The 25,664-nt window shown below is 30.3% G+C and overlaps 1 protein-coding gene across 1 annotated transcript; it reads right to left on the reverse strand.

The window, feature by feature from the left end:
* Positions 1–484: 484 nt before the first annotated feature.
* On the reverse strand, positions 485–24,585 carry LOC145311965 (lachesin-like). The gene is made up of 13 exons (XM_080151042.1): positions 24,504–24,585; positions 22,233–22,360; positions 20,049–20,137; positions 18,249–18,318; positions 17,662–17,735; positions 17,002–17,129; positions 14,744–14,872; positions 14,484–14,550; positions 13,767–13,837; positions 9,066–9,162; positions 7,151–7,203; positions 4,079–4,186; positions 485–3,059 (listed from the first exon to the last, which is right to left on the reverse strand). The coding sequence occupies exons 1-13, from the start codon at positions 24,550–24,552 to the stop codon at positions 2,875–2,877; spliced, it is 1,248 nt and encodes a 415-aa protein (XP_080007168.1). The 5' UTR covers positions 24,553–24,585; the 3' UTR covers positions 485–2,874.
* Between the last annotated feature and the right edge of the window lie 1,079 nt (positions 24,586–25,664).

Below are 25,664 nucleotides of genomic sequence, written 5' to 3' on the forward strand. Positions count from 1 at the left end.
CCTTTGAAATGTAATATTTTTGTCCAAGAATTTAAAGAAATGGTAGGAAAATGTTAAAAAGACATTTTATATATATCTTTTTAAAAAGGTAAATCTCAACTATTAGTTAAAACAAAAAATTTAAGCTATTATTCTTATTAACAAGATATCATAAAACATTTAATTGGATATTATAAAATACTATCCAACTCTAAAAAAGCTAAAATAATGCATACACATTTTTGGGAAATCTGTGCATTATACCTTTTATGATTATTTCATGTCCCGATTTTTCATTGGATCTTTGAAATCAGCCATAGCATCGGAAATGTTAACAAAGCCTAGTCACTACAAAAGAGCAGAAAACAATTTGCGAGCAGAAGCAGACGAAAAGGGTTTCCAACACTTGGGCCAAGTAGTTGTCTGGGTTATACATCTATACTTAAAAACTTATTTTTTAATTGTAGAGTAACTACTAATAATAACTAATAAACATATCAAATTTTATAATATTTATTTTGACAATAATTAATAATTATATTTTGATAATGATTAAATCAGTGGTTAATATAGTAGTAATACTGCACTACTTACATCATATATAAATACACAATAACATAATTGGGGTCAAACTTCACCTCCGCATAAAGTATCATTTCACTCTCTTTAAATAGTCAAAATTAACTAGTACTACTATTTGGTACTAATAGTACGCCCCTAGAGGCCTCTTGGGGGAACTTGATGGTCAAACCTCCACTTTAAATTCTTTTTTTTTAAGTAAAAGTAAAACAATTGGTTGGTATGGAGTTCTATTGGGATTTCATTATGAACCATCTCTGGAAGGACCTATAAGAATATTTACTGTAAAGGAAAACCATGTCGGTTCAGTGGTTAACCAGACCTTCAGCCACAGACAGACATATATCCTGTTACCTTATTGTAAATAAACTTTTACTAAACTCACATCATTTTATACCCTAACAAAAATTTTTGCAATTGTGTCTTTTGGCGGAGGCTAATGTAACACAAAATTATTAAAATTCTTTTAATCCATTTATTTTTTGATTATTTAATATATGATTTACTAACATTATAGATATTCAAAAGTTAAACGATAAAAAGGTTGTGCTTTTTGTAATAGCTTAGTAATTATACAATGCTTTCTTGGTTTTGTCTATCAAAAGTAGTTTTGATTCTTCTTTAAAGTTTATAAGGTTAAGTAATTGTTTGGTGACCTCCTTAAGGATTATGCTCCGTAGGGAAATTGCTTTGTGGGGTCATATGTCCTTTAAAGGCTAAAATATAATTCTATATAAGATTGATTTTAAGGATCTTTTAACTTCTAAACTTAAAGATTTTTAAAATAAAGAATCATGGAGGAAGGGTACATTTGGCTGTTTATTGCAATAGTCTCCTAAGTTTTATAATAACGTTTTCTTATTATTCGTTGGTTCATTAAGATGGGCGTCCAAGCACCTCAACCACTAATTGCAAGGAAATTTTGTGTTTCATGAATGTAGAGTTTAAAATCAATATATATCGGCCATTGTCTGGTTCCTTTTAATCCCTGAGTTAGAAAGGAATTGCTCTTTTTTTATGGAGTAGCTATTAACAATTCTAGAACTGCATAAATTAGTAAATCATATTTGTATCAATCTTGCATTTACTATTTCGATATTTATTATCTATTTTTTACAATTGAATATGCTAAAGATACTTGAGTAGAGTTGTATTAATTGGGGGTAAATATCAGGGCTCTGCCGCCGCGCGTCAACCAACTTTAAGCCTCAGGGAAATCAACCTTTTACAATTCTAATAATTAGCTGCAAGTCTAAACCTGACCCAAATAAGACAATCCCTATACAAAAAAAAAACATTTAAAAGCATTCAAATGGGGCTTAGTTGCGGCTACAGAACCCTAGTAAATAGTTATGATATTGTACATTTAAAAAATCAAAATATTAGTAGAAATGAAAACAAACTTGATTGATATGAATTTATGACCAGATCTGTAAAGATGGTTTCCAGATTTATATTTCTTTCCTTTTAAAAAAGAACAAAATGTTGCTTTACAATTTTTATTCTATTAGTTTATCCCTTCAGTAAAGATATAGAAGTTTAGGGGCATGTAAAGAAAATCTATCCCAATTATATGTATTCTGATTTTAAAAGTAAACGTTTAAAAATTTAATAAAAAACCTAAATAATAACAAACAGAAATCAATATGACTTCTTTGCCAATAAATTTATAAACTTCTTTGAAATAAATATTTATTATCAGATCAGAATAAATATTCCAGTATGGCTTCGAAACCGATTAATATCCGCTGGATTAGAACCAGAGCTCAGCCATACTGAAAACGCATGTATAGCAACGTACTATAGACAATTGCCACGAAAACTAGAATAAAAATCATAAAACTAATACCAGTTTTGTTTGCACGGGCCTTCGGCATTTTGATTCCAATATCCACGAAAAACTTTTAATACCGACTGACATTTATGTCCGTTTTCCATAAGTAGCACAACAATTTTTGTGCAGTATATGGGAAAGATTTTGGCATGTACTGTCAATGTATGCCTGAAAATGAAACTATTGTTAGATAATGCATTTAATTTTAAACAATCAACACTTTACTACAACCTTTAATCGAAAAAAAAAGAAAGATAAAAAGATTTTTTGATGTTATTGTAGATAAATTGTCGAAAATAATGTGTTTTTAATTTGAATTTTTTAAAAACTGCAAAATTAATGATGTTTTAGTCATTTACTTGAGTCTTGACCGTTAGTGTTTTAGTAGGACATACCCGAGTTATAGAGCAGCATATTTATATTATAGAGGGTTATTTATAAGAGAAGGGTAAATTGAAAAACCAGACCAATAACCAATATGTTTATATCATAATTAGAATGAATAGAGTCCAATACGAGCACAATGTTATCACAGAAAGGTGGGGCCTATGCCCCTCACTTGAGAAGCCAGCATAGGGCAGCCCAGAATTTTGTCTTTTCTGTGATTCAGTTTCAGGGTTGTCGGGTTCCATGTTGCCGATCTTTAGGATTTCGTTTCGTAGCCAATCTGAAATTATAAAAAGTCAATTAAGTATTATTTTTAGTTTAGGGTCATATTTATCTGGTTTTTTTTTTATGGGAAATGGTGCTTTTTTATAATTTTTTAAAGCCTTTTTAAATGTTTTACATAACTATTGATTTGTAACTCATAACTATTAGAGTGGGGTATTGCTTGATTTGCAATTGGTTAGTTATATTTCTTAAATTACTGTTTTATACTGATGCAATACATTTATCATTTCAATCAAGAATTTAACCATTGCTCGGCATCCGCGACGAAACCTCTAGTTTACACCAATTTGGGTGTTTTGAAAAATGGGATTCCCGTATTTTGGTCAGGTTTAGACTTCAAGCTGATTTTTAAAACTGTAAAAGTATGATATCCAAGGTGGCTGTTGCGCGGCTGCCGAGCGCTGATTTTAACCACAAATCTACCTATGGTTGGAAAATATGATAAAATAAATAAAAATCTCTGAAAACATTTATGCAATGTCAGAGATAGTACCAAAAAAGGTTTTATTTTTTATTCTTGTATTTATATTTATGTATCTGAATGTTTTACACCTTTACAAATCATATGCAATAAAAACTTTATACAAAAACAAATTCTATACTTTATGGACTTTTCTGATGTAATTCAAAACAGGAATTCAAACAAGTTTAGTATTTTGCATTTTAGAATCGATTTTGAAAAAAGTGATGAAAAGCTTTGGGCTTTGTCCTCGAGAGAAATTGAGAGTAACACCCTCCCCAGAACTTTATAATTAAAAGATATATTAAAAGATGTTTTATTGAAGACTTCTTCAAAAATTGAAATAGTTTTAGAAGGCAGTCGCTTAGATCTTATGAGACACACAAACACACAGCAAGCTACACATAAGATAGATAGATTTGGGCGAAGGTGAAAAAAAGTATATTTAGATGCTGAGGAAAGAAAGTTAAAAAACATATCCAAAGTTGAATTAGTTTGGGGGTTATTAATTAATTTTATTATCATTTAATTTTAAAATCTAAAATAAAAATTACCATTCTTAGATTTAGGATAATTGTAATAAGCTGGTAGAGTTGATTGTTTTGAGGATTTTGTTGAGATTGTTGTACTCTTGTCTTCTACCTCATTTCCATCTGTCATTCCTTTGTTATATATTCATTATTATTAAGTGTTTGGACCATTGTAGAACACTCAATTATTTTCGATAGATGTTTAATGATTAATCTATTCGACATCCATTTCGTTATTTGGTCTATATAAATCGAAGAAATAAAATGTTTAAAACCAATTTAGATACTTTTAGTGTCACGTTCCGGACATAGAAGCAGAAGGCAAAGACATCCTAGTTTATTTCTTTTTTTAGTGGGGGGAGGTGGAGTTTGGGAGAGGGGGTTAACACCCTTTTACCGTCCAAACCCGGCCATCTTGGACGTCCTTAGGTACTATTTTAACGAGAACATTAAACCAGGCTACGTACTCGAAAAAATAAGTTTCGTGCCCTGTACAATTCTTTTCACTATAATGGTTACAATGTGCCACAAATCCAGCTAAAATTGTGTCTATCTCACTATCAATCTTTTTATTATTTGCGTGGCAACAACACATACCATTTATGAAATAATTACTATACTACACACAAAAATACAAACAGTTAAATATATACATATTTTCCAGAGGCGTTAAGAAAGGGGTAGTAGAATGTGTTTCAATCCCCTAGCTAAAATAAGTGGGTTAAGTAAGTAACCACCTAGCAGTAAAATTAAACCTTTTTTCTTTTCTGTATTACGCCCCCCTTGATTTTGGTTTAAAGGGGGTGTCACCCTCCTGACAAAATCCTGTGACTGCCACTAAACATAAAGCTAGGAACTAGATTCTAGGTAGTTAAAAAAAAGAACAATTAATAAAGAAAACAAGTTTTTAAAAGTATTTCTTTTTAGGCATAGAATCTTGCTCCCCCATATATTTTGATTAAATTAAAAAAAATAGAAGGGGGATGGTTTGGTCAGGTTAGGTTATGTCATATTGTGTACTACGCAGCCCCGCATGGTTGGGACCATCAGCAGCGGTTAGGCGTAGGAAAAAAAATGTCCACACTCCCCTTTATTTTAAAAATAAGGGGATGGTGGGTGGGTTCAATCCTTGACAGGCCCTTTGAGGTAAAGTATAAAGTAATTTTTTTTATTGAAAGTTTTCTATTTATTTGTTATTAAAGATCATAATGTTTACACTAAGCCTGCCCTGTACTATCTTTATTTCTTGTGACTTTGTCTGATTTATTCCCTTAATTCATATTCTTGCACAAAAAGAATACACACACACAAACACGAACGCACACACACACACATATTACCAAACTGAAACTTACAGGGTGCCATAAAAAAATAGTCTTACTTCAATACAGTAAAGATATGTATAGAATAATCTTTCTATGAATTATCCTTATATAAAAGTAACAGGATGTTTATGTGTCCATCTGTCTGTCTGAGTGTGTATCTCTAGCTCAATATCTGGCTAACCGCTGGAATAAAGTTTTTCTCCTTTACAGTGAAGTTTTTTTCGGGTCCAAAGAAGGTTTGTGACTATTTTAGAAAGAGAAAACGTCCGAATAAAAATATCCTCCCACAATTTTCCCCTGCTTTCTTTTCTAAAAAAAAAATTTTAAGTAAAGTGTCGAACTTTCCCCCCCCCCTTCTCTTCCTCAAGGCTTGCCTGGTCTTTTCTAATTACCACCCTGTAAAAGCACACAATTAAAAGTTTGAATTTAAATATAAGGAAAGAAAGTATAAAAGTTTACCCCAAATACACATTATAACATTCTTTATTTGGTTGACAAAAACGATTTTACTTATATCTACATTGTACAACATAAAATAGTTATGATTATATTTAATTAGAGAATGCTTACTAAAAATAAGTAGATGCTTTTTATAAGCGCATCTACTCTGTAACGAAGATATATCTGATGATTAGTCACTAAATGATCAATAGATTTTTCATCCATTCATAAACCACTTCAAAACAGGATTAAAATGCCAAAATACAGGATCTAAAGGTAGAAGACAATGGCAGATAAATTGATACACAAAATTACCCATTCTGTAAATTACAATTAGTGGTTGAAACGTTTAGACTTTAACTTAATGAACCAAACTATTAAAATTCAATAACAGTCTCCAAAGTTGTCGAGTTAACGGATAAGAAAACCTTATTAAAGCTTTGGGACCTAATGTGATAAACAGCTTAATGTCCCCTCCCTCCCTGGCCAAAATACCTTATTAAGATCAAATACCATTATTTGGTCAAACTGACAATAATTATTGTTTTTCAAACTCAATCTTGGATTTGTGGATAATCCTATTACATAAAGTAGTAAGCGTTTTTTTGTCTGCAGAAAATTATCTCGACAACCACTGAACCGATATCGTTCTATTTTACAGGGGAGCTTAAAGGTTAAGGGAAAGTTTATAAGAATTTTTGGAGATGAAAGTTTTAAATGTTTAAGAATTGCTTTAAAAGTGCTATACTTGGGGCTAACCTCTCCCAAAATATTCATGGCCTACAAGGAGCTTCATTGTAAAGGAAAACTATATTGACTAAGTGGTTAACGAGACTCTGGGAAAAACAGGTAGACATCCCTATACTTTTATATTTTTATTTTTAGTACAAAGTTCGTAATAAAACAGTCATAGTTTCGTAACCTGTATAACTATGTTTCAAAGAAAGTATTAATTTCACACATATACAATATATGTACAATACATAAATGTACATATACTCGAAAGTATTTTATGAAATAAACCAAGAACCAAAAGTCAAATAAAAAAAAAACTGAAATTGATTTGAATCGTGCACTTTTGTTGTATAACATAATAGTTATTTCTCGCATAGTATTATAAAAGCTGAATATAATACGATGCTAGACATAGTTTTTTCGTATGGATGAGAACTGGTTCCTATCCACCGGATTCGAATAAATACGAGAAACCCTTTTATTGCATAAACTTGGCTGCAGTGTTTACTGTTTATAGTCAAAACATTCCACAAATTCATTAAAACTTTAAATGTCTTTAGTACGATGCAATTTTGTACAATGTTAAATATCTTACTGTTTAATCTTATTTTTCCATCAGTCTCTCCAAGAGAATTCTTTGACACACACCTAAAATACAACAAGGATGACAACATCCATAAAAGCGAAGCACTGAAACGGTAGGACAAACGGACATTAACACTTGTATAGTGTCTGAACTTAAAAATCAGAATATAAAAGTATAAGAATCGAAGCAAAATTGTAAGTAAATTTGTTGAAAAACTGCTTGATACAGGATAATGTTTATGGACATACTTACATTTGTAGGACTTGATTATAGAGTTGCTTCGCTTATGTTATTGTTCTTTGTTGTCCCAGTAATCAATATACAAAAAATCAGATCAAACAGATAATTAGATCACATAAAAATTTGTTGTTAAAAAAGTAGAAAAATCAACATGTTTAAAATGGACGTACGGACATTCTGGTAATGATTATAGAGTTGCTACGCTTTCTAAATCGTACCTAACTACTACAGGAATCACCATGCAAAGTTTGAAATCGATAGGACAATTCTAACATGCCTAAATTAACGAATAAAACGGACGGACCGACCCTAATTAAAGAAAAGCTTCGCTTTTAAAAATGTACAACGATAGAAGCTTATCCTATAAGATAAAGTATAAGGTTTTTTTAGTCTGTAGCTTAAGATTTCGATAACTACTGAACTGCTTTAGCTCTCCCTTTTATTAAAACTTCATACAGGTCGATAAATGGTTTTAGGCTATTTATTTTTTTTAGATAAGACTTTGAATTGTTTTAGGCTATATTTCGGCTTTTTCTAACACTTCGAATACATATCTCTTAGATTATAGGGGCGCATCCACAAATAATTGTTATTGTAGGAAGAAAGCGATGTAAATTAATTTGAGCAATTTGTCCTTACCCAACCTGTAAAGTGCTATACAATAAATGTATAAGAATAGATGTACAACAAAGAAAACTCTCTAGTTCTAGTGGTAGGGACCTTTTGTCTGCTAGCAAAATGCTTTCTGTTCTTTTGTACTGACTTGGCAGTGTTAATATTTACAACGGTATTGGCTGGTATAAGACCCAATTGAAAGTCAGCACAGTGCCCCCATCCTGTGAACCTCTGACCCCTCTATGCTTTTACTTTTATCTGTTTACAACCCTTTTTCCTTTAAATAAACAGCCACACAAACACATTTGTAACAAAACCAATAAAAGTCTGTAAAAGTTTTGATGCATAATCTGGTCATATGAAATTAGCCCCACATGATGACCCAATTGCTAAATATGATATGAAATTGCGTAAAGTATTGAATTAAACCATTTATTTTAGGATATATGTGTGTTTGGAAGCAGGTTATGTACTTTGGGCTCTTTGAATGGATTTTACCTTTTTCAGCTTTGGGCCCTGTGCATACATTTTAAAATTGCTTTTTTTTATCAGTCAAAGGCCTTCTTTAGGTCTAAGTTCATTAACCAAAACAATATAGAATGAATAAATCTTGATACTATTGTAAATTATTTACAATGTGAATAGAAGTAATTTTTTATTAATATTAAAATGAGTGGTATGTAAGTATTTTTTAAATTTTGCACACCAGGGTGATGAAAATTAATCATTATTCACATACAAGTCACATGGTCTTACTATAGGTTGGCTTTGTATCTATTAGTTTAATCAATCTTAATAAGAGGGGGGTATTCGTCAGTGTGTTTACTTTTTGGTCAGGTTGGGTTAAGTATATTGGGGACAGGGTAGACCCTAGGAGTGGTTAGGCATAAAGATAAATAATATCCCACCCTCCTTTTACAATTACTTAAAAAAATGGAAGGGTTGATTGGGGTTCTGTGCTCGCTTTATAGACACTTTTAGGTAAAGCTACAATTTTCAATTTAGATCTTTTATCCTTCATTACATAATACACAGTCAAATTACTGAAAAATCAACAATATTTACTTACTCATAAACTCCAAAGTCTGATTGTTGAACATTGAATATTTCTAGCTTCATATTTGTGATGTGGTCAATTATATCCAGAGACACCTTGTGGTTACTATCTGAATTATAATAATAACAATGATATCCAGAGACACCTTGTGGTTACTATCTGAATTATAATAATAACAATGATATCCAGAGACACCTTGTGGTTACTATCTGAATTATAATAACAATGATATATAGAGACACCTTGTGGTTACTATCTGAAATATAATAACAATGATATATAGGGACACCTTGTGGTTACTATCTGAATTATAATAATAATAATGATATCCAGAGACACCTTGTGGTTACTATCTGAATTATAATAATGATAATGATATTCAGAGACACCTTTTAGTTACTATCTGAATTATAATAATAACAATGATATCCAGAGACACCTTGTGGTTACTATCTGAATTATAATAATAACAATGATATCCAGAGACACCTTGTGGTTACTATCTGAATTATAATAACAATGATATATAGAGACACCTTGTGGTTACTATCTGAATTATAATAACAATGATATATAGAGACACCTTGTGGTTACTATCTGAAATATAATAACAATGATATATAGAGACACCTTGTGGTTACTATCTGAATTATAATAATAATAATGATATCCAGAGACACCTTGTGGTTACTATCTGAATTATAATAATAATAATGATATCCAGAGACACCTTGTGGTTACTATCTGAATTATAATAATAATAATGATATCAAGAGAAACCTTATGGTTACTATCTGAATTATAATGATAATAATGATATCCAGAGACACCTTGTGGTTACTATCTGAATTATAATAATAATAATGATATCCAGAGACACCTTGTGGTTACTATCTGAATTATAATAATAATAATGATATCAAGAGAAACCTTGTGGTTACTATCTGAATTATAATAATAATAATGATATCCAGAGACACCTTGTGGTTACTATCTGAATTATAATAATAATAATGATATCAAGAGAAACCTTGTGGTTACTATCTGAATTATAATAATAATAATGATATCCAGAGACACCTTGGGGTTACTATCTTGAATTAAAATAATACCAATAATATCCAGAGACACCTTGTGGTTACTATCTGAATTATAATAATAATAATGATATCCAGAGACACCTTGTGGTTACTATCTGAATTATAGTAATAATAATGATATCCAGAGACACCTTGTGGTTACTATCTGAATTATAATAATAATAATGATATCCAGAGACACCTTGGGGTTACTATCTTGAATTAAAATAATACCAATAATATCCAGAGACACCTTGTGGTTACTATCTGAATTATAATAATAATAATCATATCCAGAGACACCTTGTGGTTACTATCTGAATTATAGTAATAATGATGATATCCAGAGACACCTTGTGGTTACTATCTGAATTATAATAATAATAATGATATCCAGAGAAACCTTGTGGTTACTATCTGAATTATAATAATAATAATGATATCCAGAGACACCTTGGGGTTACTATCTTGAATTGAAATAATACCAATAATATCCAGAGACACCTTGTGGTTACTATCTGAATTATAATAATAATAATGATATCCAGAGACACCTTGTGGTTACTATCTGAATTATAATAATAATAATGATATCCAGAGACACCTTGTGGTTACTATCTGAATTATAATAATAATAATGATATCAAGAGAAACCTTGTGGTTACTATCTGAATTATAATAATAATAATGATATCCAGAGACACCTTGGGGTTACTATCTTGAATTAAAATAATACCAATAATATCCAGAGACACCTTGTGGTTACTATCTGAATTATAATAATAATAATGATATCCAGAGACACCTTATGGTTACCATCTGAATTATAATAATAATATCCAGAGACACCTTGTGGTTACTATCTGAATTATAATAATAATAATGATATCCAGAGACACCTTGTGGTTACTATCTGAATTATAATAATAATAATGATATCCAGAGACACCTTGGGGTTACTATCTAATCTAAAATATAATGTATTTATTTATGTATGTGACTGCGAATTAGGAGAAGAGATAGATTAATGGAAAAAATGGTAGTATAATAGTGTAATCGAAATTATACAAAAATGAAATTGGTCTTATCTTATAATTATGGACATATGGAATGGACAACCCCTAATCATAGAGTATCTGTACTATTAACAATTAAAACATTGTCTATTAAATGTATGGAACTAAGGCCAGCAAAAGAAATTGGCAGATATATTGATGTACATCCCAAATGATGATACACAAAAGTACCCCTTTTGTTGATAACAATTAATAGTTAAAACATTTGGACGGTTAACTTAATAATGAACCAATCAATTGAAATTTAATTAAAGTCCCCAAAGTTATTAAGCCAACAAATACGAAACAGTTACAATAAAAAATTGAGGACTAGTACAATAATAAGCCTAATGTCCCCTCCCTCCCTGCATATGATCATATTCCCCAAATTATCACCAAAACTAAAGACCTAAGTTTACACATCTTATTTGCATAAAGAATGTATTTGTTTAATTGTATATTTTTAGCATCTGCTCTCATTGGATTAATTACATAACAAGGATTGGATATAAAATATACTTGGATCAAGGACGTCCAAGAGGGGGGGGGGGTAAAGTGGTGTTTACCCCCCCCCACAATTTAAAATTTATCCCTATCCTGTGGGTGTCGTAGGCACCCCTAACCATTTAGGAGGGGGTATTTACCCTGATCAAACAATTTTGGGAGGAGAAATACCCCCCCCCCCCAAAATAAATAATCCCTAACAACAAAATTTTTTGCGAGCTTCGCGCGCATTTTTACTACTAAATATTTCATAATTAGGTAGTTACTTTTTACATTATTAAATAACCCCCCCAAAAAATTTACCCCTGCCAACAGATTTCAGGGGGGGGTAATTACCCCCTCCCTCAAGCAAATTTTACCCCCGGGGTAAATTTTTTTTTTTTTTTTGGGGGGGGGGGAGGGGGGATTAAAAAAATTTGGTGGCTAGTTCTCTAAGATGAGTGGCCAAAAGTTTCAACTGTTAATTGTTATCTACAGAAGGGGTAATTTTGTGATATATAGCAATTTATCGGACACTATCTTATCCCTTTAGATCCCTGAAGTCTAGGTGTCATATAAATTGGAAACACAATTATTATATATTAAAGTTGATAACAAAAAAATGATAACAACCAACTGACTGATGTAATAATAGAGTTGGTTCACTACAAAGTGACAATAAATAAATAAAATAAATGACACAATATATAGGCAAAGACACCTAAGGCCAAAATTAGGGAAACAAATAAAAAATTATTTATTGCGCTTTTGGTGTACATATTTTCATAATTGGGAAACATCACTTTACAAATCAAGGACGAGATCATAAAGGACAATCAAAAAAATCTCTCAAATGAATGTAGTAGTACCTATCTATTACAAATATAGTAATCAATTCCATCATACATAAGAGAGAAAAGGGATAGAAATTAAAGGCTCAATAGAAGTTATTCGAATTGTAATAATTTGGAGTAAGGTTATACAAACCGATTAATATCCGCTGGATTAGAACCCGTACTCAGCCTTACTAGAAAATCATGTATAGAATCGTATTACAGATAATTTTAAACAAATATTAAATAACGAAACTGATTTTGATTTTATAATTATTTATTTTATTATCCGCGGAAAGGTGTCCATAATACGATGTAATACATGACTATTAAGCGGAAGTTATGGCACACTGGTATTAACACTTTGCATGTTTGGTTTATCAATAGATATGCATAATTGGATGTTTCTTTTTTTATCTAGCAAAGCTAATAATAATAATGTTCGTCCGTACATCAAGTAATTCGGTATATTTTAGAACCTTTGTAGTAAATAAAACTACATTAATTTTTATTTTTTTTCATTTCTGTTTCTTTCTGTATATTTTCAATTTTTCTATTTCTTTCTTTTCTTTGAATTTCTTTAATCCTCTTTCTCTCTCTCTCTCTCTTTTTCTCTCTCTTTCTCTCTCTCTCTCTCTCTCTCTCTCTCTCTCTCTCTCTCTCTCTTTCCTTCTTTCTCTTTCTTACCTTTTATCACCCATTCTTTCTATACCTTTTCCCTTATGTTTAGCTTACAATTTAAAACAGTTTCGCTACTATAGTTTTGCTACTTATTATTTAGATTGTTATTGTACTTGTCATTGATTCAATAGTAAATAATAATATGACAAATACTGGAGCAATTGTGTTCATAGATCACTTTTATACAAATAATGAACCATTATAATATTACGTCATTCGGGACACTTTGGCTAAAAGTTTTAAATGTATCCCTTTTTAATAGACAATTTAGGAGCTTCAATTTTAGTATTAATACCCCTGTCAAAATATAAACAAACCAACAGTCGAACGGAGTAGATGCCTGTAAGCAAAACAAATTTCATAGAAAATATTTTACCTATCTTTTATAGCAGCCGATTAATTAGCACATATCTTCCTTATAATGATAATTTTCGCATTACGTTGGCATTCATAGCATATAATGGTAGAAATAAATCAAAACACTAACAAACAAACGGATAGAGTGGATAATGTAGATTTGCTTTGATAAATTATAAATGACGTTTGGAAATTGATCCCTCAAAACAACTGTTTGTAGTTTACCTGTATTGACAATTCCAGAATCTTTGTTGATCCAATAATTAATACTTGCTGGGTAGGCTTCTGATCTACACCTGTAAATAAACAAGAATTATTAGATCCAATAATTAATACTTGCTGGGTTCGCTTCTGATCTACACCTGTAAATAAACAAGAATTATTAAATCTAATAATTAATACTTGCTGGGTAGGCTTCTGATCTACACCTGTAAATAAACCAGAATTATTAGATCCAATAATTAATACTTGCTGGGTAGGCTTTTGATCTACACCTGTAAATAAACAAGAATACTTAGACCCAATAACTAATACTTGCTGGGTAGGCTTCTGATCTACACCTATAAATAAACAAGGATGAAATTGTTTAACAGTTGTAAATTTTGTTTGAATTGTCAAACAAAAATACTGGTTAGAAATTACATGTATTTACATCTATGAAGAGTTTGATTCAAGATAAACAGAATTGGTCCAAAGTTTGAAGTATTTAATATTAAGTTTAATATTAATATTTTTTATTTTTACAAACCAAAATGATAAAACTTAAAATTCTTAGTGTAGAATTGATTATAAGGCAACAATTTTTTTTTGTAAATAACAAGTTAAATTTTAATTTGTTTAGTTGTTAATTTCTAAAAAAAATGGAAGACACCTACATTATAATTTTTTTAGGTTTTGACCATGAACCTAGCGGATTTTAGCAATGAAAAACTAGTTTTTTACCTGAGAGTAGCATTTCCACCTAGTCTAGCTCTCTCTAACTGACTTGGTACTGACATCATTGGAGGAACTAAGAAAAAAAGGTTAGATTTTCTACAGGTAGAACATACAGTTTTTTTTATATAAAGTTTATGAAAGTTTAGTTGTAATAGTATTTAATTTAATTAATTCTTTAACAAAATTGCACGAAACAGAGATTTTATTATTTGGTGCACAACTGACCCTAATAATGCCGCGATTATTTTTAATAAAATTATTCTCACATTGAACTCTAAGTTGAACTCTCTTGCTGACGGAGGGAGGAACTCCATTACTGGCTATACACAGGTAGGTGCCAATATGAGCACGTCCTACACTCTCAAATACCAGAGATTTACCAGTCATAGATTTACCTAAAATAATTAGTTATTTATAAAAATTTATATTAGTTTTAATAGATGTATATATTGGTGGAAGTTATTATTTCACTAAACTTATCAGCTGTTATTGCAGATTAGTAAAAACTTATTCTTTAAAACTGCGGATAAAGTGTTCAAGATTTTTGTTTGGAGCTGTATGGCTGCAATCTCACTTTAAAACTGTTGGCCCAATAACATAATATTGTATCCTTATAATAAAGTAACAGCATGTGTGTTTGTCTGTCTGTTTGTTTGTACTGAAGGATCAAGCTAACCGCTCGGGTTCTCCTTAACAGGGTTGCTTCTCATAGGTCCCGGGAAGGTTTATAACTATTTATGGGAGGGTACAACCACCCTCCACAGAGAAATCACAAAAAATATAAGAAAAAACTTTTAAAGTGCCACTAGAGGCCTCTAGGGGCGTAACCGCTAGTAAACTTAAATAGTAAAAAAAGAAATTAATATTTTAATTTTCAGTTTTATACATGTAGATAACATAACTATTATTATTGCCATTTTATTAGGAATTTTCGATTTCAATGTTTGTATTTTTGGTAGGGAAGGTTAACATGAGATAAATTGTTCATAAAAATACATTTATGTCTTTATAACCATGACCTTCTTAATTTTAAAGTATGAGTAATGATTAATGTGTAGATGATGCATTAGAAAATGTTTTAAAAATAGCATACAACTTAGTTTTAAATTTGGAAGAGAAATTAATTGCTATTCACTAATCCTTTTTTCCCTGGTAAGGATGCAAATTATTGGCAAAGAATGTGCAAAATATGCACACCTGCACCTCAGTAAGAAATCACACACACAAACACAACAACTTTCTTTGTCTAATCAAATATCTAGTTTGGAAAGGTGAATAATGTATATTTGAGTACAGTATTTGTTTGCTTAACAACATTTTCAATGTAAAACATTGGAGGGAACAATTGGATTGTTGGATGTAAATTGGATACAAGAAGTAATTTGGCAGGATATTTATATACTGCCAGCTAATTTATGCACTTTTCAATAACCTTCTCAATTCAGTTCCTTTCTTATTACTACAAATTAAATCAATTTAACACTTATCCAAATAAATATTTATTTCAACATTAATTATTACTAATTGATAAAGTTTTAAGTTCATGTGTATTTGGTAAGTTTTGGATAATTTCGGTATAAAATAATTCTTTTTTAAAATGTAAATCTTTATCTTTTCTCAACAGGGGTCTACTCTACACCCCCCTTATATAATACTGTATAAGAGTCGCACACCTTCATAATTTACTGGTTGCAAAAAAATATTTGCCTTCTTCCATTTTGAAAATTTTATACTTTTATCTTAGTTTTTTTTTGACAACAGTCTGTCTGAATATACTGTAGGACATTTTTAAAAGCGAAGCTTTTCTATAATTAGGGTCGGTCCGTCCGTCCGTACACCCGTCCGTTAATTTAGGCATTTTAGAATTGTCCTATCGATTTCAAACTTTGCATGGTGATTCCTTTAGTAGTTAGGTACGATTTAGAAAGCGTAGCAACTCTATAATCATTACAAGAATGTCCGTACGTCCATTTTAAACATGTTGATTTTTTTACTTTTTTAACAACAAATTTTTATGTGATCTAATCATCCGATTGATCTGATTTTTGGTATATTGATTCCTGGGACAACAAAGTATAATGTTATAAGCGCAGCAACTCTATAATCAAGTCCTAAAAATGTAAGTATGTCCATATACATTATCCTGTATTAAGCAGTTTTTTAACAAATTTACTTACAATTTTGCTTCGACTCTTATACATTTATATTCTGATTATTCAGTTCTGACACTGAATAAGTGTTATGTGCGTTTGTCCTACCGTTTCAGTGCTTCGCTTTTATGAATGTTGTCATCATTGTTTGTTTTTTGCAATTTTCTTTAAAAAAACCTAAGGTTCACACCCCATGACGATAAATGAACACACATCTTGATGTAAATAATAAAACCCTAGATTTTGTTTTAAGGGGGTGTCAAATCCCCTGTCAAAGCCCTGTGCAAATATTCCAAATATTCAACCCTTTTCGGATCTTACTGAACAAAGAAATAAAGAACATTCAATTACTTTATCATCAAGTAAAGTCGTACCTCTTCCCTTGACTAGCATCTTAGCCCCATCCTCTCTTCTCCAGATGACCTTGGGTATAGGATAACCTCTGGCCTCACAGGTCATATTTACTTCATCTTTTTCTCTCACAACTAGGTCCGTTGAACTCCTAAAGATATTTTTTTTCATAATCCCAAGCTATTTAAGCAAGGATGATATACTTTTGATGTGATTGCCTTCTATAATTTTAAAATAATAGTACTGTATTGTTTATAAATCTATTCTTAAATGGCGATCCATCCGTAAGGTATTTCTTTATGCAATCTAATTGGGACTAAACAATAGGTTTCTAAAATGATAAGGCGAGCCCTAATAAATATTCTTCATCTAAACTTTCATTCCATATTGGATAAATATTGAGGAATAAGACACATACTGACATTAATGGATTAATAACTACTTGGATCTTACACCAGATTTCCATATACTCCAATATAGTAAAATTTGTAGCTGGCTGAATAAAGATTCTCTCATACACCCCATACACCGATTCCCCTCCTCTCCTATTGGATGAACGAACTGACCAATGAATGATCTCCATGTTATCAACCTAAATTGTCGACAATTTTTCCCCTGGCATAATATCCACGTATATTCTTTATCCATATTGACATCTCATGTTTTTCAAATATTTAACAAACCTTTGGTCAACAATGCTGGGTGGAACTGTAACTTCTAAATATCCTCTCTTACTTCTCATGGGATCTGTGTTTACCTAAGGGAAATATTAAATCATAAGTACTTCACAAGTTCTGTACCAAAGTTTTATCTTTAAAAAAGAAGAGTTTAATTGTATTAATAAATCCATTGCTAAATCGTTAAAGTATATACATAATATTACAAGTATGTAACAATTTTAATTTCCCCTATGGCCTCGAAAGTAATAAATATTCGCTGGATTAAATCATGTCCTCATCCTTGCTGAAAAATAATTTTGTTTTAACATATAGAAAGACATGTTTAAGTTGTCTATAGTTAAGATGTCCATATGTACCAATCCAGTCCCTGCAAAGGTTAGTCTAGCCTGAAATACAATCATTTTTTTTAAATCAGGGCTCGGCAGCCTCGCGTCAGCCACGACCAAGCCTAAAATTTAAACCCGTCTGGGTGCTTTGAATTTTTGTTTGAAAAGTCAAAATTGGGATTCCCATATTAGGTTTATATATTCAGCTGATTTTTATAGTTGTAAAAAGTTTTCCTTGAGGCGATCCTTGCAAAAAAATCAAACCTGACACATATACCATCCTCTGTCTAATTCTTGTACGCTTGATATATGCAACTTCCACTCTTTATGTTCCCTAAACAAAACATTATAAAGATTTCTTAGTACTTGAAAATTTGTTTTCATAAAAGAACTCGATTTTGTAAAATTTTGACTTTGAACATCTGCGGTTTTAATAAGCTGAATGTTTTTCTGTCTGTCTAGAAGGTTTCTTAATCTACTGGTTCATTTATTTTAGCTTTGTTGGTCTTAGATTTCTAGGTTTATAGGTTACACAAAAGATTTCTATATGGGCAATTTCAGTTTTACCTACAGAAAAATTAACTCCCTAATTGAATTAATTAAAAGAGGCAAATATGTTTGCCTTACTCACTGTATTATGGCTTTAAATATGGCTTTTCTTTTCACCATTGCATTGCATTGGAGTCATAAAACATTTTCCTACTAACCATTTAAGCTAAAACTTATTGAAAAACAGAGGGGGAGAGAATCATGTTCCTCTGTATAGAAGTAAATTCTTTTACTACTATAAAATTTTGTTTGTAAAAAAAGATAGAAGGAAAACACATCTTTTAGCTTGTAGCTTGCACCAAATTTCCTACACAAATTAATCTAATTATAAAAAGATAAGGCTATGTTTAGTTCAATTCTAAAGACAACAAATTTAGAACTATAACAAATAAGAGTTTGTCTTGGTCATTTATAACTGTTCTGTAATATTATTGTATGGTATTGTGCTTGTAAACATCCTTATGGCACTCATTCTTTACCTTCACTAAAGCAAAAAAATTTAGTTTATTTTATTTCCTTTGCTACCCCTTTATCAGTTTTCTAACAAATAGAATTTTAATATGGCTATTAAAGGCTTACAATTACAAATTTACTCTTATGAATGAAATACTCTTTGATTTTTATTTATAATACTCTCAGAAGTAATTCAAACTTTATTATCTACCTATCAGAAAAAGATACTTTTTGGTTTCTGGTTATAATACTGTTATAAAATGTTAGAATTATAATATTTATCTATGAGAAAGAGATACTCTTTGATTTCTAGTTATAATACTGTTATGAATAGTTAGAATTATAATATTTACCTATGAGAAAGAGATACTCTTTGATTTCTAGTTATAATACTGTTATGAATAGTTAGAATTATAATATTTACCCATGAGAAAAAGACACTCTTTGATTTCTAGTTATAATACTGTTATGAAAAGTTAGAATTATAATATTTACCTGTGAGAAAGAGATACTCTTTGATTTCTAGTTATAATACTGTTATGAATAGTTAGAATTATAATATTTACCTATGAGAAAGAGACACTCTTTGATTTCTAGTTATAATACTGTTATGAAAAGTTAAAATTATAATATTTACCTATGAGAAAGAGACACTCTTTGATTTCTAGTTATAATACTGTTATGAATAGTTAGAATTATAATATTTACCTATGAGAAATAGACACTCTTTGATTTCTAGTTATAATACTGTTATGAATAGTTAGAATTATAATATTTACCTATGAGAAAGAGATACTCTTTGATTTCTAGTTATAATACTGTTATGAATATTTATAATTATAATATTTACCTATGAGAAAGAGATTCTTTTAATTTTTAGTAATAATACTCTCAGAAGTAATTAAAATTTTAATATCTACCTATCAGAAAGAGACACTCTTTGATTTCTAGTTATAATACTGTTATGAATAGTTATAATCATAATATTTACCTATGAGAAAGAGATACTCTCTGATTTCTAGTTATAATACTGTTATGAATAGTTAGAATTATAATATTTACCTATGAGAAAGAGATACTCTTTGATTTCTAGTTATAATACTGTTATGAATAGTTAGAATTGTCTGTGTATCAACTCTCACCCATGCAACCTAAAAGAAAAACAATGATGAAACATCAAGAGCTGCAATTTTATTTAAAATATTGGCTTTCTTTTATTAATCTTTTTATGTTGTTGTAATAGTAACTTTTTTTAATGATCAGTATTGTATATCGATAGAAATAATAGTGTTTAAAACACAATGTCAAAAAGAGGTTAACAGCAAAGAAAGATATTTTGGCATTATAAGATAAGATGAAATTGTTATAAAGTTAATATTAAAAGTTATTTTGTTATCCAAAGATAATAATTTAGAAGAAATTATCCTATTCATCTGATTTTTAAAATTCTATTTTTCTATATATTAACAAGGTACATTATTGTAAGTGAAGTTTCTCTATAATCAAGTCCTAAAAATGTCAGTATGTCCTTAACAAGAATTCTGTACTTAAGCAGTTTTGCAACATATTTACCTCCAAATCTGTTTAGATCTAAACATTTATATTCTACTTATTCAGTTCTGACACTCTTCAAGTGTTAATCCTTGTTACTGGTGAAAATTAAACACTTTATATGTTTGTTGGTTTCTGTAAAATATGGTCTTTATTACCTGACAACCAAAAATAATATGTGCAAATCTGCAATATTTGTGGAAAATGTGTTTAAAACTTTGGAAGAAAGGGAAAAACAAAGTTATTATTTCTTGCCATTATGTTAACTTAGTTAACATTTACTTAGTTTTTCTTAATTTCAAATTAGATCCTTTTTATGTGAGTTTAAAAAGGTTCTCTTTTTGTAGTTGTATGAAAAAAAATATAAAAATCAGAATTAAAGATAAATAAATTAAGAAAAAAAAATTATAGAAATGGAAAATTGTAAAAATCCAGGGATCTAAAGGGATAAGACAAGGCCGGTAAATTGATGTACATCCCAAATTATTATGAACAAAAATCACCACTTCTGTAGATTACAATTAGTAACTGAAACGTTTGGACACTCAACTTAATAAATCAACAAATCATAATTCATTATAGCGCCCAAATTTATTAAGCCGACGAATAAGAAAACGTTATCATAAACTTTGGGGACTACTGTATAAAACAGCCCAATGCCCCCTCCCTCCCTGGTAAAAATCTTTGTATTACAGAGATTTGTATTCTGATTGCCCTTTACAGTTCACTTAATCTAATTTAACAGCTACAGAAAAAATATTTAACTTTACCAGAAATTTAAGAATAAGTAAATAAAATATTGAAAAAAAAATTACAATTTTTTAATATAACCTTTGACTTTATTATTTTTGTAGTACTATTTCTATCTTTTAAAGCAGATTTATGCTTACAGTATTTGATTACTTTTTACATTTTTATTCCATTATTTCTGACCAGAGTTAATTTTTCTCTATTGTTTCTGTATATAATTTATTTTTTATCTGATTACTTTTTGTTTCAATAATTGGTTACTTAACATGGAAGTAACAGAATTTTTTTTCTCGTATTCATTCGAATCCGGTGGATAGGAACCGGTTATCATCCATACGAAAAAACTATGTCTAGCATCGTATTATATCCAGTTTTCTACGAATATAGAAATGTACAATCATAAGATTAAAACCAGTTTTTTTAGACGGTGCCTTTGGCACCACGGGGCTAAAAAAACTAGTTTTAATCTCATAATTGTACTTTCTATATCCGCGGAAAGCCGTTTATAATACGATGCGAGAAATAACTATTAACTATTAGAACTTTTATTTTGTAGTTAAAAATTTCATTTAGTTGCTTATTTGCCATTCTATGTTAAAGTAAATTTTTCTTTGGATCCTATTTGTATCAATAGCATTATTGGAATGAAGCTAATACAGTTTAAAACTAACATGTAACCCTCTCATTGGCTGCAACTGTAAGGTTCAATCTACCTCTATTTTAGGCATGTCTGTTGATCTAAAATTCTATTTCTTCGAACTTATTATATATATTTACTCGCTGTTTTAGCCTCAATTAATTAGCTTGTTATTATTATTATCTGTTGTGATACCTTATAAGATCAAAGATGGCTGACATGATCTGTTGTGATACCTTATATGATCCAAGATGGCTGACAAGTTGTGATACCTTATATGATCCAAGATGGCTGACAAGTTGTGATACCTTATATGATCCAAGATGGCTGACATGGCAAGACAAAATGGCTTCTCTTCCCGCCACTACAGTGAGGTTACTAATTTCTTCTGTGATGTAGGGTAGGGTTTCCAGCTCGTCTGTTACATGACCTGCCACTAAAATAGATTGAATGGTAATAGTTTAAATGAGGCCGGTTGTTCACTGAAAATAAATTTAAAATAAATTGGGTAGGTTTTATTCCCCAATAACTAACTCCTGCAGGGTTCCTCTGGGGATAGCAAGTACTTAATATAACCTAACTGAACCTGTATTTAAGTAATGATCAAACAAACGAAAAACTACCCAACCCCCTTATTTTCTATTAATTTAAAAATAAAGAGGGAAGGATGGGGGCGGGGGTTAATCAGTGCATGACCTTAAATTTTCTCTCAGTAGAGCTTTCACTCATAAGCTATTTTTTTTGTTTTTTTTAAGACAAATAATCCTAAACATTACATCGGTTGAATCAATGGATGTAGAATATACGGGAATATAATGACAGGGAAAAAATTGTCGTCAATTTTTGTTGCTAATTCCCCTGTCATTTATTGGTCACTTCGTTTATCCAGTAAAATGGGATTGAACGGGATAAAGGGGTGGATGGAGGGGATGGAGGGGATCGTTATTTAATTCAGCTACAAAGTTCACTTTATTAGAGCACATGATAATCTAGTGTAAGATCTAAGTAGTAATAAATTCATTTCTAAACATACATCGATTAAATCATATCAAATGCCTTGCTGAAGTCAAACTGTATATAACATTTAGTTTTAATTATATATCTTTCATTAGATCAATAAGTAAATTGAATTCAATAAATTTTTATTGAAATTTAATGTACATGGAACACAAGAAAAGCTATTAAAAGACTATTACATTTAAACTATTTAGTATTTCCTAAAACTTTAAATAAAGAGAAATCGAAGATCTTGAGAGAAAAAGCTGCACACAGCACTGAAGAAATTTTAAAACATTAATGACTATCTTTACTCTAGAGACGTTAAAAATAGTACCTACTGCTGCATTGTCAGGCACGTGTTATCAATAGTAAGAGTAGGGTGACTGCCTTGGCCCATAAACAGGTGTGAGTCAGTTATGACACTTACACAAATAACGTGTAAACAAAGGGTTGGTTGTCTGTTGAGTAGCACAATTTTTGTCTAGCTTTACACTGCAATTATAAGACTCGGAGTATGTTTTAAGGGAGAATTCTAGACCCCGAAGCGACACTATGCCCCCAGAGATCAATCTTAACTCTTAAACTTTAATTATTCTAGAAGATAACATTTGACTAAACAATCTTTATGTCGACAATAGACATCAAATCAATGTGGTCATAATTGACATATTATCCAAATGCTACAATTTAGAAGTGGAAATGACTGAAATATTGACGGCATTATTGTATTCTAATGCCATTATTGGTATTATTTATGTCGACTACTTGCCTTTAGATACAAATTATCATGATTAACATAACTTTACACATTTAAATCATAACCAGTGATACAAATTACTCTTTAACAGAAACTACGCCCTAGCATCAAGAGGCTTTGTATTCAAAATGGTAGAGAAAGGCAGAAAAATAGCAATACTTGTCTTTAAAAATAAAATAGCATAAAACCAACCCAGGACCTGTGTGAAGCTTTTCTAGAAGGGAGAACTCAATCGGTTCGTTAGTTATTACTTTACATAATAGGATATTTGTTTATTAAAATATTTGTCACTATTTATGGGAAAACAAAACTAGACTTTTGATTGTCCTTGTTTCTTACTTTAACCCCTATATGCATTTTTATTCAAACTTCCTTAAAAACTTTAAAATCAACATTAAAAAGACAACTTTAGACGATTTCCGGAGTTGATTGGTGACTAGTAATCACATAGATATTTACTAATAAAAGTATCAAATTGTGTTGTAATATAAATTAAGTCAATAGACTATAAAACTAAATCTTTCTCTGTTTTATGAACAAACCAATCAACACACAAATCAGAAGAACATTTGAGTGAAAGTTCAAACATGACATCATTTTAGTACATTTCAACATTTTAGGGTAAAAATGTAGCTATAATTTTTTCCTTTTTTTAAATACAATAAAAACAAGTATCTTTGAGTGGCGCGAAAGGTGAATTGCGTCACTTGAAACCTATATTCCAAATCATCCATCTAAAAAACTGTGAGGCTACACAAAGAACCATACAGACGTCAGGAAAGATTAGGACAGATATTGAGTAGCTTCGCTCCCAATAGATTACCTAAAATGTTTGTAGCTGTCAAAACTAAAACTGTAAATGTGCGGCTCATTGCTAACTTTTCATCTAGACCAATTTTTATCTGAAAACTAACTTTGAATAACTGGTTCCATTACGGCTCATAATGATTTCCTCGGGTTACAAACCAGTTGTGAACTTGTTCACTGTGAAAATACGAAGAAACACCCTTTAAGGTGCGTTGCCACGAAAGGGACTATACCCAAAACTTGGTAATTGCCTTTATTTTTTATTAATCTTTGATATATGTAAAACAAACATATTTCTTTCCTATTATAAATGGATATTCCAGTATGGCTTTGAAACCGATTAATATCCACTGTATGATAACTGGTTCTCAGCTATATGAAAAATCATGTATAGCATCGTAATACAGACAGTTTTCTACTTATATAAAATGTGCATTAATAAAACTAATAACAGTTTTGTTAGCACGGCCCTTTGGCAACTCGGTGCTAACAAAACTGGTTTTAATCCAATAGTTTTCTATTTTGATATCCGCGAAAAGCTCTCTATAATACGATGCGATGATTAAATATTCTACTTATTTTAATACAAAAGAAAAATGCTTTACAAAAAACTGTCTAATTGCTTGTATTTATAAATAATATTTAAATATATCCTTCCTTTTTTAAAATAGTACGTGAAATATCAAATAAAAAAATAAAAACCTATTGCATATATATGTAAATTGTTGCCAATTTTACTAGCATGATAAATAATTGTTGCTGCACAATTCAGAAGTTTCTCTTCAAAACTATTTCTTTGTTGGCACAATTCCAGAAACTGTTTTGGCGCTAAAACCAATAACTTCAGCCTCGGTGAAACCTACCCATTTCTCAACCCGGGGTTGCGGACTCATTCCCGGGTAGGTGAGGGATTTTCCGAGGCCAGGACCTTTGGAGGTTGGCGGCAACTAATTAGGATAGGTTTCTAGTGTTTATATATGTATTTAAATGTGTGTGTGTGTGTAAATATCATTTAAACGTTGCTACTTCAAAATTAAATGGGTTAAGTTTAAGAGTACTTCAACTAAAAATTTTAGTAATTGCCAATTTTTACATTCAGATATTTATAGATTACAATTAATAAAGATTTAGATAATATAGAAAACTTATAAATCAATGTATATTTAAAATAGCTTTT

This window comes from Acartia tonsa, chromosome 2 (assembly GCF_053477335.1).
Source record: "Acartia tonsa isolate MP-2025a chromosome 2, ASM5347733v1, whole genome shotgun sequence".
NCBI lineage: Eukaryota > Metazoa > Arthropoda > Copepoda > Calanoida > Acartiidae > Acartia > Acartia tonsa.